Source organism: Oncorhynchus masou, chromosome 25 (assembly GCF_036934945.1).
Source record: "Oncorhynchus masou masou isolate Uvic2021 chromosome 25, UVic_Omas_1.1, whole genome shotgun sequence".
Lineage (NCBI taxonomy): Eukaryota > Metazoa > Chordata > Actinopteri > Salmoniformes > Salmonidae > Oncorhynchus > Oncorhynchus masou.
This window is the reverse complement of record NC_088236.1, coordinates 27,590,292-27,606,077: the sequence shown is the minus strand read 5'-3', so window position 1 is coordinate 27,606,077 and position 15,786 is coordinate 27,590,292. Positions and strand designations below refer to the sequence as shown.

The 15,786-nt window shown below is 41.8% G+C and overlaps 1 protein-coding gene across 5 annotated transcripts in view; it reads left to right on the top strand.

The window, feature by feature from the left end:
* Positions 1-15,786, top strand: part of LOC135514028 (sialate:O-sulfotransferase 2-like) — a 115,404-nt gene that overhangs the window by 48,032 nt on the left and 51,586 nt on the right. For all 5 annotated transcript variants that reach the window (XM_064937163.1, XM_064937162.1, XM_064937159.1 and 2 more), the window contains 2 exons: positions 12,370-12,484; positions 15,347-15,531. In XM_064937163.1, coding sequence (XP_064793235.1) covers positions 12,370-12,484; positions 15,347-15,531 — 300 coding nt within the window. The remainder of the gene's footprint in view (positions 1-12,369; positions 12,485-15,346; positions 15,532-15,786) is intronic.

The window sequence follows — 15,786 nt, the reverse complement described above, 5'->3', positions numbered from 1 at the left end:
ATTATTTTCACCTCTAGGGCATATTTAGTGCCTACCTCCCTACTCTTCTACATTTGCACACACTGTACATAGATTTTTCTATTTTTCTTTTGTGTTATTGGCTGTACGTTTGTTTATGTGTTGTTGTTTTGGTCGCACTGCTATACTTTATCTTGGCCAGGTCGCAGTTGTAAATGAGAACTTGTTCTCAACTGACCTACCTGGTTAAATAAAGGTGAAATAAAAATAAAATAAATAAAAATAGTCTATAGAAGGCCAGTTTTATTGCTTCTTTAATCAGGACAACAGTTTTCATCTGTGCTAACATAATTGCAAAATGGTTTTCTAATGATCAATTAGCCTTTTAATTAGCTAACACAACGTGCCATTGGAACACAGGAGTGATGCTGATAATGGGCCTCTGAATGCATATGTAGATGTTCCATAAAAAAATCTGCCTTTCCAGCTATAATAGTAATTCAAAACATTAATAATGTCTACACTGTATTTCTGATCAATTTGAAGTTATTTTAATGGACAAAAAAATGTTATTTTCTTTCAAAGACAAGGACATTTCTAAGTGACCCCATAACCTTTGAACGTTAGTGTAGGTAGGGGTAATGTGACTATCCATAGATATTAAACAGTGAGTAGCAGCAGTGTAAAAACAATGTTGTTGAACGCTGAGCTGTAGTCAATGAACAGCATTCTCACATACAGTGCCTTGCGAAAGTATTCGCCCCCCTTGAACTTTGCGACCTTTTGCCACATTTCAGGCTTCAAACATAAAGATATAAAACTGTATTTTTTTGTGAAGAATCAACAACAAGTGGGACAGAATCATGAAGTGGAACGACATTTATTGGATATTTCAAACTTTTTTAACAAATCAAAAACTGAAAAATTGGGCGTGCAAAATTATTCAGCCCCTTTACTTTCAGTGCAGCAAACTCTCTCCAGAAGTTCAGTGAGGATCACTGAATGATCCAATGTTGACCTAAATGACTAATGATGATAAATACAATCCACCTGTGTGTAATCAAGTCTCCGTATAAATGCACCTGCACTGTGATAGTCTCAGAGGTCCATTAAAAGCGCAGAGAGCATCATGAAGAACAAGGAACACACCAGGCAGGTCCGAGATACTGTTGTGAAGAAGTTTAAAGCCGGATTTGGATACAAAAAGATTTCCCAAGCTTTAAACATCCCAAGGAGCACTGTGCAAGCGATAATATTGAAATGGAAGGAGTATCAGACCACTGCAAATCTACCAAGACCTGGGCGTCCCTCTAAACTTTCAGCTCATACAAGGAGAAGACTGATCAGAGATGCAGCCAAGAGGCCCATGATCACTCTGGATGAACTGCAGAGATCTGGCCTTTATGGAAGAGTGGCAAGAAGAAAGCCATTTCTTATAGATATCCATAAAAAGGGTTGTTTAAAGTTTGCCACAAGCCACCTGGGAGACACGCCAAACATGTGGAAGAATGTGCTCTGGTCAGATGAAACCAAAATTGAACTTTTTGGCAACAATGCAAAACGTTATGTTTGGCGTAAAAGCAACACAGCTCATCACCCTGAACACACCATACCCACTGTCAAACATGGTGGTGGCAGCATCATGGTTTGGGCCTGCTTTTCTTCAGCAGGGACAGGGAAGATGGTTAAAATTGATGGGAAGATGGATGGAGCCAAATACAGGACCATTCTGGAAGAAAACCTGATGGAGTCTGTAAAAGACCTGAGACTGGGACGGAGATTTGTCTTCCAACAAGACAATGATCCAAAACATAAAGCAAAATCTACAATGGAATGGTTCAAAAATAAACATATCCAGGTGTTAGAATGGCCAAGTCAAAGTCCAGACCTGAATCCAATTGAGAATCTGTGGAAAGAACTGAAAACTGCTATTCACAAATGCTCTCCATCCAACCTCACTGAGCTCGAGCTGTTTTGCAAGGAGGAATGGGAAAATATTTCAGTCTCTCGATGTGCAAAACTGATAGAGACATACCCCAAGCGACTTACAGCTGTAATCGCAGCAAAAGGTGGCGCTACAAAGTATTAACTTATGGGGGCTGAATAATTTTGCACGCCCAATTTTTCAGTTTTTGATTTGTAAAAAAAGTTTGAAATATCCAATAAATGTCGTTCCACTTCATGATTGTGTCCCACTTGTTGTTGATTCTTCACAAAAAAATACAGTTTTATATCTTTATGTTTGAAGCCTGAAATGTGGCAAAAGGTCGCAAAGTTCAAGGGGGCCGAATACTTTCACAAGGCACTGTAGGTGTTCCTTTTGTGCAGGTGGGAAAGAGCATTCTGGATTGTGATTGAGATTGTGTCATCTGTGGATGCTAACATGATTATGGATAATGATAAATAATGATGAGTGAGAAAGTTACAGAGGCACACATATTATACCCCCAAGACATGCTAACCTCTCACCATTACAATAACAGGCAAGGTTGGCATTTCTTTGGAGGTATGATATTTATGCCTTTGTAACTTTCTTACTCATTATTCACGATTCATTCATGATTATCCGTAATTATGGCAGCATCCACATTAATGTAAACGTTTTCCGAAACATATTCTATTTGATTTACTATAAAGGGGACTCCAAAATGACATAATAGCTTAGTGGTTAGAGTGTTAGACTAGTAACTGGAAGGTTGCAAGTTCAAACCCCTGAGCTGACAAGGTACAAAGCTACTTTAATACACTGTAAGTGAAGTTGTCCAAATACTTATGACACATTCAAATGGAGGGACTAGATACATAACATGCTTTAAATGGTAAGACAGATATGTATTGTATGAAAATACTTTCAAATAAAAGGTGACCTTTTGTACTGTTGCATCATATGAAACATTTTCTCATATCCAAAATGCTGGAGTATAGAGACAAATTTAAATGTTTAGCTTCGCTGTCCAAATAAATACCTAGGGGAGTGTATCTCTGCTTCCCTGAACGACTGGCTTCTGATCTGATTATTTCGTTTCATAAACTAAGCACAAAAAAGGAAGGCGGAAGGGCAGCCCCATTGAAGCGAAGTTTAGTTGAGCTAAATCACCACTTCCCTTTGTCCTAAAGCAGATTAGTGATCATGCTCAGTCCGCTCCGTTACCATGTCTGGGAGGAAGATTACTGCAAACTGGAAACCACATATCCTGAGGCTGTATTTATTGTAGCTGGAGATTTTAACAAAGCAAATTTGAAGAAAACATTACCGAAGTTCTACAAACACATTGACTGTAGTACTCACTTTGGAAAAACATTGGACCACTGCTACTCAACTTTTCGAAATGCCTACAAGGCCCTCCCCCGTCCTCCCTTTGGCAAATCTGATCACGACTCTATTTTGCTCCTCCCTTCCTATAGGCAGAAACTAAAACAGGAAGTACCGGTACTAAGGTCTATTCAACGCTGGTCTGACCAATCGGAATCCATGCTTCAAGATTGTTTTGATCACGCAGACTGGAACATGTTCCAGGCAGCCTCTGAGATTAACATCAACAAATATACGGATATGGTGACTGAGTTCATCAGGAAGTGCATAAGAGATGTTTTACACACTGTAACTATGAAAACCTATCCAAACCAGAATCGGTAGATAGAATGCAGCATTCGCGCAAAACTGAATGCGCAAACCACCGCAATTAAATAAAGGTTAAATAAAAATGTTTTAAATGTTTTTTAACCATTGTGACTGGGAATATGGCCGAATACAAACAGTGTAGTTATTCCCTGCGTAAGGCAATCAAACAGGCAAAACGTCAGTATGTCACACCCTGACCATAGTTTGCTTTGTATGTTTCTATGTTTTGTTTGGTCAGGGTGTGATCTGAGTGGACATTCTATGTTACAAGTCTAGATTATCTATTTCTATGTTTGGCCTGATATGGTTCTCAATCAGAGGCAGGTGTGAGTCATTGTCTCTGATTGGGAACCATATTTAGGTAGCCTGGTTTGTGTTGGGTTTTGTGGGTGGTTGTCTCCTGTGTCAGTGTTTGTACCACACAGGACTGTTTCGGGTTTTCACGGTGCTTGTTTTTGTAGTTTATTCATGTATGGTTTCATTATTAAAGAACCATGAATTATAACCATTCTGCATTTTGGTCTGCCTCTCCTTCACCAGAAGAAAACCGTTACACAGTACAGAGACAAAGTCGCAATTCAACGGCTCAGATACGAGACGTATGTGGCAGGGTCTACAGACAAACGCGGACAACAAAGGCAAAAACCAACCACGCCACGGACACCGATGTGTCCGGACAAGCTAAACACCTTATTCTATCACTTCTACCTTACCCTAGACCCACTTCACTTTGCTTACCGCCCGGGTCTGAACCCCGCCCTGTGAAACTGGGTCCTGGACTTCCTGATGGGCCGCACCCAGGTGGTGAAGGTAGGAAACAACACCTCCACTTCGCTGATCCTCAACACAGGGGCCCCACAAGGGTATGTGCTCACCCCCCTCCTGTATTCCCTGTTCACCCATGAGTACGTGGCCATGCACGCCGCCAACTCAATCATCAAGTTTGCAGACGACACCACAGTGGTAGGCTTGATTACCAACAACAACGAGACGGCCTACAGGGAGAAGGTGAGGGGCCTAGAAATGTGTTGCCAGGAAAATACCCTCTCACTCAACGTCAACAAAACCAAGGAGCTGAACGTGGACTTCAGGAAACAGCAGAGGGAGCACAACCCTATCCACATCGACGGGAAAAGGTGAAGGAGAAGGTGGAAAGCTTCAAGTTCCTCGGCTTACACATCACTGACGATCTGAAAGGGGACCCCCCCACAGACAGTGTGGTGAAGAAGACGCAACAGCACCTCTACATTTCTTCAACCTCAGGAGTCTGAAGAAATGTGTCTTGTCCCCTAAAAACCTCACAAACTTTTACAGATGTACAATTGAGAGCATCCTGTTGGATTGTATTACTGCCTGGTATGGCAACTGTACCAAGGCAGAGCTCTCCAGAGGGTGGTGTGTTCTGTCCAACGCATAGTTGGGGGCAAACTATCTGCCCTCCAGGACACCTACAGCATCCGATGTCACAGGAAGGCCAAAAAGATCAAGGACATCAACCACCCGAGCCATGGCCTGTTCACCCAGCTATCATCCAGAAGGCGAAGTCAATACAGGTACATCAAACCTGGGACCGAGAAGCTGTTTTTCAGTCTCTATCTCAAGCCCATCAGATTGTTAAATAGCCATCACTAGCCGGCTACCACCCGGTTATTTAACCTTGCACCTTAGAGGCTGCTGCTCTATATACAGTGCCTTGCGAAAGTATTCGGCCCCCTTGAACTTTGCGACCTTTTGCCACATTTCAGGCTTCAAACATAAAGATATAAAACTGTATTTTTTGTGAAGAATCAACAACAAGTGGGACACAATCATGAAGTGGAACGACATTTATTGGATATTTCAAACTTTTTAACAAATCAAAAACTGAAAAATTGGGCGTGTAAAATTATTCAGCCCCTTTACTTTCAGTGCAGCAAACTCTCTCCAGAAGTTCAGTGAGGATCTCTGAATGATCCAATGTTGACCTAAATGACTAGTGATGATAAATACAATCCACCTGTGTGTAACCAAGTCTCCGTATAAATGCACCTGCACTGTGATAGTCTCAGAGGTCCATTAAAAGCGCAGAGAGCATCATGAAGAACAAGGAACACACCAGGCAGGTCCGAGATACTGTTGTGAAGAAGTTTAAAGCCGGATTTGGATACAAAAGATTTCCCAAGCTTTAAACATCCCAAGGAGCACTGTGCAAGCGATAATATTGAAATGGAAGGAGTATCAGACCACTGCTAATCTACCAAGACCTGGGCGTCCCTCTAAACTTTCAGCTCATACAAGGAGAAGACTGATCAGAGATGCAGCCAAGAGGCCCATGATCACTCTGGATGAACTGCAGGATGAACTGCTGAGGTGGGAGATCTGGCCTGGCCTTTATGGAAGAGTGGCAAGAAGAAAGCCATTTCTTATAGATATCCATAAAAAGGGTTGTTTAAAGTTTGCCACAAGCCACCTGGGAGACACGCCAAACATGTGGAAGAATGTGCTCTGGTCAGATGAAACCAAAATTGAACTTTTTGGCAACAATGCAAAACGTTATGTTTGGCGTAAAAGCAACACAGCTCATCACCCTGAACACACCATACCCACTGTCAAACATGGTGGTGGCAGCATCATGGTTTGGGCCTGCTTTTCTTCAGCAGGGACAGGGAAGATGGTTAAAATTGATGGGAAGATGGATGGAGCCAAATACAGGACCATTCTGGAAGAAAACCTGATGGAGTCTGTAAAAGACCTGAGACTGGGACGGAGATTTGTCTTCCAACAAGACAATGATCCAAAACATAAAGCAAAATCTACAATGGAATGGTTCAAAAATAAACATATCCAGGTGTTAGAATGGCCAAGTCAAAGTCCAGACCTGAATCCAATTGAGAATCTGTGGAAAGAACTGAAAACTGCTATTCACAAATGCTCTCCATCCAACCTCACTGAGCTCGAGCTGTTTTGCAAGGAGGAATGGGAAAATATTTCAGTCTCTCGATGTGCAAAACTGATAGAGACATACCCCAAGCGACTTACAGCTGTAATCGCAGCAAAAGGTGGCGCTACAAAGTATTAACTTATGGGGGCTGAATAATTTTGCACGCCCAATTTTTCAGTTTTTGATTTGTAAAAAAAGTTTGAAATATCCAATAAATGTCGTTCCACTTCATGATTGTGTCCCACTTGTTGTTGATTCTTCACAAAAAAATACAGTTTTATATCTTTATGTTTGAAGCCTGAAATGTGGCAAAAGGTCGCAAAGTTCAAGGGGGCCGAATACTTTCACAAGGCACTGTAGGTGTTCCTTTTGTGCAGGTGGGAAAGAGCATTCTGGATTGTGATTGAGATTGTGTCATCTGTGGATGCTAACATGATTATGGATAATGATAAATAATGATGAGTGAGAAAGTTACAGAGGCACACATATTATACCCCCAAGACATGCTAACCTCTCACCATTACAATAACAGGCAAGGTTGGCATTTCTTTGGAGGTATGATATTTATGCCTTTGTAACTTTCTTACTCATTATTCACGATTCATTCATGATTATCCGTAATTATGGCAGCATCCACATTAATGTAAACGTTTTCCGAAACATATTCTATTTGATTTACTATAAAGGGGACTCCAAAATGACATAATAGCTTAGTGGTTAGAGTGTTAGACTAGTAACTGGAAGGTTGCAAGTTCAAACCCCTGAGCTGACAAGGTACAAAGCTACTTTAATACACTGTAAGTGAAGTTGTCCAAATACTTATGACACATTCAAATGGAGGGACTAGATACATAACATGCTTTAAATGGTAAGACAGATATGTATTGTATGAAAATACTTTCAAATAAAAGGTGACCTTTTGTACTGTTGCATCATATGAAACATTTTCTCATATCCAAAATGCTGGAGTATAGAGACAAATTTAAATGTTTAGCTTCGCTGTCCAAATAAATACCTAGGGAGTGTATCTCTGCTTCCCTGAACGACTGGCTTCTGATCTGATTATTTCGTTTCATAAACTAAGCACAAAAAAGGAAGGCGGAAGGGCAGCCCCATTGAAGCGAAGTTTAGTTGAGCTAAATCACCACTTCCCTTTGTCCTAAAGCAGATTAGTGATCATGCTCAGTCCGCTCCGTTACCATGTCTGGGAGGAAGATTACTGCAAACTGGAAACCACATATCCTGAGGCTGTATTTATTGTAGCTGGAGATTTTAACAAAGCAAATTTGAAGAAAACATTACCGAAGTTCTACAAACACATTGACTGTAGTACTCACTTTGGAAAAACATTGGACCACTGCTACTCAACTTTTCGAAATGCCTACAAGGCCCTCCCCCGTCCTCCCTTTGGCAAATCTGATCACGACTCTATTTTGCTCCTCCCTTCCTATAGGCAGAAACTAAAACAGGAAGTACCGGTACTAAGGTCTATTCAACGCTGGTCTGACCAATCGGAATCCATGCTTCAAGATTGTTTTGATCACGCAGACTGGAACATGTTCCAGGCAGCCTCTGAGATTAACATCAACAAATATACGGATATGGTGACTGAGTTCATCAGGAAGTGCATAAGAGATGTTTTACACACTGTAACTATGAAAACCTATCCAAACCAGAATCGGTAGATAGAATGCAGCATTCGCGCAAAACTGAATGCGCAAACCACCGCAATTAAATAAAGGTTAAATAAAAATGTTTTAAATGTTTTTTAACCATTGTGACTGGGAATATGGCCGAATACAAACAGTGTAGTTATTCCCTGCGTAAGGCAATCAAACAGGCAAAACGTCAGTATGTCACACCCTGACCATAGTTTGCTTTGTATGTTTCTATGTTTTGTTTGGTCAGGGTGTGATCTGAGTGGACATTCTATGTTACAAGTCTAGATTATCTATTTCTATGTTTGGCCTGATATGGTTCTCAATCAGAGGCAGGTGTGAGTCATTGTCTCTGATTGGGAACCATATTTAGGTAGCCTGGTTTGTGTTGGGTTTTGTGGGTGGTTGTCTCCTGTGTCAGTGTTTGTACCACACGGGACTGTTTCGGGTTTTCACGGTGCTTGTTTTTGTAGTTTATTCATGTATGGTTTCATTATTAAAGAACCATGAATTATAACCATTCTGCATTTTGGTCTGCCTCTCCTTCACCAGAAGAAAACCGTTACACAGTACAGAGACAAAGTCGCAATTCAACGGCTCAGATACGAGACGTATGTGGCAGGGTCTACAGACAAACGCGGACAACAAAGGCAAAAACCAACCACGCCACGGACACCGATGTGTCCGGACAAGCTAAACACCTTATTCTATCACTTCTACCTTACCCTAGACCCACTTCACTTTGCTTACCGCCCGGGTCTGAACCCCGCCCTGTGAAACTGGGTCCTGGACTTCCTGATGGGCCGCACCCAGGTGGTGAAGGTAGGAAACAACACCTCCACTTCGCTGATCCTCAACACAGGGGCCCCACAAGGGTATGTGCTCACCCCCCTCCTGTATTCCCTGTTCACCCATGAGTACGTGGCCATGCACGCCGCCAACTCAATCATCAAGTTTGCAGACGACACCACAGTGGTAGGCTTGATTACCAACAACAACGAGACGGCCTACAGGGAGAAGGTGAGGGGCCTAGAAATGTGTTGCCAGGAAAATACCCTCTCACTCAACGTCAACAAAACCAAGGAGCTGAACGTGGACTTCAGGAAACAGCAGAGGGAGCACAACCCTATCCACATCGACGGGAAAAGGTGAAGGAGAAGGTGGAAAGCTTCAAGTTCCTCGGCTTACACATCACTGACGATCTGAAAGGGGACCCCCACAGACAGTGTGGTGAAGAAGACGCAACAGCACCTCTACATTTCTTCAACCTCAGGAGTCTGAAGAAATGTGTCTTGTCCCCTAAAAACCTCACAAACTTTTACAGATGTACAATTGAGAGCATCCTGTTGGATTGTATTACTGCCTGGTATGGCAACTGTACCAAGGCAGAGCTCTCCAGAGGGTGGTGTGTTCTGTCCAACGCATAGTTGGGGGCAAACTATCTGCCCTCCAGGACACCTACAGCATCCGATGTCACAGGAAGGCCAAAAAGATCAAGGACATCAACCACCCGAGCCATGGCCTTTTCACCCAGCTATCATCCAGAAGGCGAAGTCAATACAGGTACATCAAACCTGGGACCGAGAAGCTGTTTTTCAGTCTCTATCTCAAGCCCATCAGATTGTTAAATAGCCATCACTAGCCGGCTACCACCCGGTTATTTAACCTTGCACCTTAGAGGCTGCTGCTCTATATACAGTGCCTTGCGAAAGTATTCGGCCCCCTTGAACTTTGCGACCTTTTGCCACATTTCAGGCTTCAAACATAAAGATATAAAACTGTATTTTTTGTGAAGAATCAACAACAAGTGGGACACAATCATGAAGTGGAACGACATTTATTGGATATTTCAAACTTTTTTAACAAATCAAAAACTGAAAAATTGGGCGTGTAAAATTATTCAGCCCCTTTACTTTCAGTGCAGCAAACTCTCTCCAGAAGTTCAGTGAGGATCTCTGAATGATCCAATGTTGACCTAAATGACTAATGATGATAAATACAATCCACCTGTGTGTAATCAAGTCTCCGTATAAATGCACCTGCACTGTGATAGTCTCAGAGGTCCATTAAAAGCGCAGAGAGCATCATGAAGAACAAGGAACACACCAGGCAGGTCCGAGATACTGTTGTGAAGAAGTTTAAAGCCGGATTTGGATACAAAAAGATTTTCCAAGCTTTAAACATCCCAAGGAGCACTGTGCAAGCGATAATATTGAAATGGAAGGAGTATCAGACCACTGCAAATCTACCAAGACCTGGGCGTCCCTCTAAACTTTCAGCTCATACAAGGAGAAGACTGATCAGAGATGCAGCCAAGAGGCCCATGATCACTCTGGATGAACTGCAGAGATCTACAGCTGAGGTGGGAGACTCTGTCCATAGGACAACAATCAGTCGTATATTGCACAAATCTGGCCTTTATGGAAGAGTGGCAAGAAGAAAGCCATTTCTTAAAGATATCCATAAAAAGGGTTGTTTAAAGTTTGCCACAAGCCACCTGGGAGACACGCCAAACATGTGGAAGAAGGTGCTCTGGTCAGATGAAACCAAAATTGAACTTTTTGGCAACAATGCAAAACGTTATGTTTGGCGTAAAAGCAACACAGCTCATCACCCTGAACACACCATACCCACTGTCAAACATGGTGGTGGCAGCATCATGGTTTGGGCCTGCTTTTCTTCAGCAGGGACAGGGAAGATGGTTAAAATTGATGGGAAGATGGATGGAGCCAAATACAGGACCATTCTGGAAGAAAACCTGATGGAGTCTGTAAAAGACCTGAGACTGGGACGGAGATTTGTCTTCCAACAAGACAATGATCCAAAACATAAAGCAAAATCTACAATGGAATGGTTCAAAAATAAACATATCCAGGTGTTAGAATGGCCAAGTCAAAGTCCAGACCTGAATCCAATCGAGAATCTGTGGAAAGAACTGAAAACTGCTATTCACAAATGCTCTCCATTACATTTACATTTAACATTTCATCCAACCTCACTGAGCTCGAGCTGTTTTGCAAGGAGGAATGGGAAAAAAATTCAGTCTCTCGATGTGCAAAACTGATAGAGACATACCCCAAGCGACTTACAGCTGTAATCGCAGCAAAAGGTGGCGCTACAAAGTATTAACTTAAGGGGGCTGAATAATTTTGCACGCCCAATTTTTCAGTTTTTGATTTGTTAAAAAAGTTTGAAATATCCAATAAATGTCGTTCCACTTCATGATTGTGTCCCACTTGTTGTTGATTCTTCACAAGAAAAAATACAGTTTTATATCTTTATGTTTGAAGCCTGAAATGTGGCAAAAGGTTGCAAAGTTCAAGGGGGCCGAATACTTTCGCAAGGCACTGTACATAGACTTGGAATCACTGGTCACTTTAATAATGTTGACATACTGCTTTACTCATCTCATATGTATATACTGTATTCTATTCTACTGTATTTTAGTCATTGCCATTCCGACATTGCTCGATCTAATATTTATATATTTTTTAATTCCATTCTTTTACTTTCGATTTGCGTGTATTGTTGTGAATTGTTAGATACTACTACACTGTTGGATCTAGGAATGCAAGCATTTCACTACACCCACAATAACATGCTAAATATGTGTATGTGGCTAATAAAATTGTATTTTATTTGAGCAGGAAGGAAGGGTGAGGATCAGCCAGTCCCATTGTAGAAGGACATTACCAGCCTTTCCTCCCTCCCCCCGCCTTACCTCCTCCCTATCTACTCACTTTGAATAAGTCAGGAAGTGTATTAAGTGCCGTTGCAGTAATAGGCCACTAGAAGGGGTTGTGTGTCTATATAAATAAATAAACATGCCTGTCTGGTGTTCGATTCCTTGAGCAGCAACGTTGCCCTCAATATGTCTTCATTGAATGGAGCAGATGGATGATGATGTTGGATTTGACTTTAAAGTTCTTCTACTAATATACAGAATGTCTCAACAGAATTGTTTATACATTTTTTTTCTGTTAAAACTATAATTTACCATGACTATAAGCAATTACCATTGAATATGTACTACTGTAAATGTGCATGTTATACTCACCTAACTTGGAATAACTTTTTATTGATAAGCAATTTTCTTTGATCTACCCAAAACTGTATTTCCTCTCCCCCTTATCTCCCATAATATTGCTCTGCTTAAATTGTGCATTTTTAAAAATTTGTTATGAGAAATGTTTTGTTCTTCTCTCTTAAAGCGAATTACATCGGCTGCTATATAGACAACACGGCGCAAAGAGCACTCAGGGGAGTGTCCTTTTTTGACTACAAGAAAATGACGGTCTTCCGTTGCCAGGACAACTGTGCTGAAAGGTAGGCCTGGGAATATAAAAAGTCACAAACACAGGATTGGAGTGAGGAATAAAGGTTGTGTACCAGAGTGGAGATGAACTCTTTCACTCGCTCTCTCACTGTATCTCTCGCTCTCTTTCTCTATTTCTGTTTCTCTCTTTGCCTGCCTATTTCCTCCTCATACCATATTTTCTTCACATCATCTGTTTTTCCAGTTTCCCCTGGCCTCCTCCTCTCCCTCTCGCACCCTATGGATGGCTCAGCCAAATGGCCCAGCCCAACACTCACCACTGACTCACAGGAGAGGAGAGAAAGAGAGGAGGCTATATATATATGTATGTGTATATATATATATATGTATATATGAGAGTGAGGAGAAGTGCAGTAGAGAGCACACTTTCATCTTTCTCCTCTGCTCCTCTCTCTCTCTGTCCACACCCCTCCCAGAGCAGGCTGCTGATATACAGTGCCTTCAGGAAGTATTCACACCCCTAGACTTTTTCCACATTTTGTTGTGTTACAGCCTGAATTATTTATGGATTATATTAAGATTTTGTGTCACTGGCCGACACATAATACCTCATAATGTCGAAGTGGAATTATCTTTTTAGAAATGTTTAATTAAAAATGGAGTGCTGAAATATCTTTAGTCAATAAGTATTGAACCCCTTTGCTATGGCCTAAATAAGTTCAGCAGTAAGAATTTGCTCAACATTTTTTTTTTTTTTTTTACAATTTAGTCATTTAGTAGACGCTCTTATCCAGAGCGACTTACAGTAGTGACTGCATATTTTTGTACTGGTCCCCCTTGGGAATCGAACCCACAACCCTGGCGTTGCCTGCGCCATGCTCTACCAACTGATAATAAGTTGGATTGACTCACTCTTTGTGCAATAATAGTATTTAGCATTCTTTTTTTTATATCTACCTCATCTCTGTACCCCACACATACAATTATCTGTAAGGTCCCTCAGTCAAGCAGTGAATTTCAACTACATATTCAACCAAAAAGATCAGGGACGTTTTCCAATGCCTTGCAAAGAAGGGCACCTATTGGTAGATGGGTAAAAAAAACAGACATTGAATTTCCGTTTGAGCCTGGTGAAGTTATTAATTACACTTTGTATGGTGTCTCTATACACCCAGTCACTACAAAGATACAGGCGTCCTTCCTAACTCAGAGGAAGGAAGGCCAATGGTGACTCTAAAACAGTTACAGAGTTTAATGGCTGTAATAGGAGAACTGAGGATGGATCAACAACATTGTAGTTACTCAAGAATACTAACCTAAATTATACGGTGAAAAGATGGAAGCCTGTACAGAATAAAAATATTTGAAAATATGTATCCTGTTTGCAAATAAGGCACTAAAGTAAAACTGCAAAAAATGTGGCAAAGAAATGAACTTTATGTCCTGAATACAAAGTGTTTGGAGCAAATCCAACACAACACATCGCTGAGTACCACTCTTCATATGTTCAAGCATGGTGTTGACTGTGTCATGTCCTGTATTTAATTTTCAATAAATTAGCTAACATTTCTAAAAACATGTTTTCTCTTTGTCATGATGGTGTACTGTGTGTATATTTCATCCAATATATTTAATCCATTTTGAATTCAGGCTGTAACACAACAAAATGTGGAATAAGTCAAGGGGTATGAATAGTTTCTGATGGCACTGTACAGACATCAATGAAGCAGAGAAGTGCACCATTGTGACTAGCTAGCTAGGGCTTTCCTTGATTGGCAGTCTGTGTGATTTCTTCAGGGTAAAGTGTTGTGCCGGCAATCTATTGGCACTATAAAGGCCTCTCAGGAGTAAGGTGTGCATCCCTCATGTGCCACTGCCAGGTTACTGTTCCCCAGGGAGTGTACAGGCCTTGTGTGTTTGATGGATAGAGCCTTCCAGTATACTGTACTGTGCATGGACTCATAATCAGCGTCACCCTAAAAAAAGCTCTGGTGTCTTGGTGCAGTATTAATGCATGCACTCTCTCTCTCTGATACTGACCTTGTCTACCCAGAGAGTTCTCTTCATCTTTGAGAGGGTGAGTGAGGTTACTGCCGGTTACCCAACTGACTGTCTATGAGTCATTCAACCCTATTAGTGGACTGACCCTCTGGAGAGAGCTGCTGAGAGAGAGGGTCGTGGGCGTCTTGCAGTTGCATGAATAATCGAGTGCTAAAATACAAAACCACTTCCATCTGGTCAGACATTGCAGAGACAAGATGTTGGCAGGTTGGCAGGCGGTCAGGGCCAGGTATAGACTTTTGGAGGCTTGAAGCAAGATTTGGTTGGGGGGCCCCCACACCTCACTGCAAAATATTTTAGTGCCCCCCTTTTGACAGTGGAGAGAAACATACATTTCCTGCAAATTCTATACATTTTGCCATGGGGTGGAGAGAGAACTTCTATTTTATAACAAATTTCATGCAATTCTATCCATTTTGCAATAATTTATGCCATGTTAAGATGATATCGGAGTGAAAATGACTAACAAAATCATGTGACTTGCATGCCCAGTTGGTATCTGACATGGCTAATTGCGTAACTGTCATTGACTGACATAACAAGAGAAAACAGCTGATGCACAACCAAATTTAGAAATTGCGACTGGTGTATTCTTATATACTTACTCTCAATAGTACGTTCCAAAATAAATATCTCTCTCTCTCTATATATATATATATATATATAAGCTTTTGTCGCTTATGCCTGGAACCAGCACTATGGGCAGTAACCACCACCCCCACCATCCACTAGAAGCCCTGAGAGTCTCTCTGCATTAATTGCAACCAATGCTGAACATTTGTGTGCAAGCCTGAGCCTCTCTGTTATTAATGATGATATTAACATTACCCCCTCTATTTCCTTTTCATTAGGGGATATCTGTATTCAGGCCTAGAGTTTGGGGCGGAGTGCTACTGTGGCCACAAGATCCAGGCCCCCAATGCATCTGAGAGTGAATGCAACATGGAGTGTAAGGGTGAGAAGGGCAACCTGTGTGGAGGGGCCAACCGCCTGTCAATCTACAGACTGGAGCTGAGCCAGGAGTCAGCGCGCCGTTGTGAGTCTCAACCACCCATCACCACAATGAACGCTGTTGTCTGTTTATCCATGTAACCCTCTGAGGATAAATGGATATGTCGTGAGCTGCGGTGGGACGGGGCGTTGAGTGTGAGGGGATGTTCAGAGGCCACAGGGGAGGGTGCTCCTCCTCCCTCTCCACCGCTTCTTCGACTCCCAAGATCATAGCCACCAGTGTGCAATCTTTGGCAGTATATCTATTGCTCAGGGAAGAGGCTCCAAGCCTGTTAATATT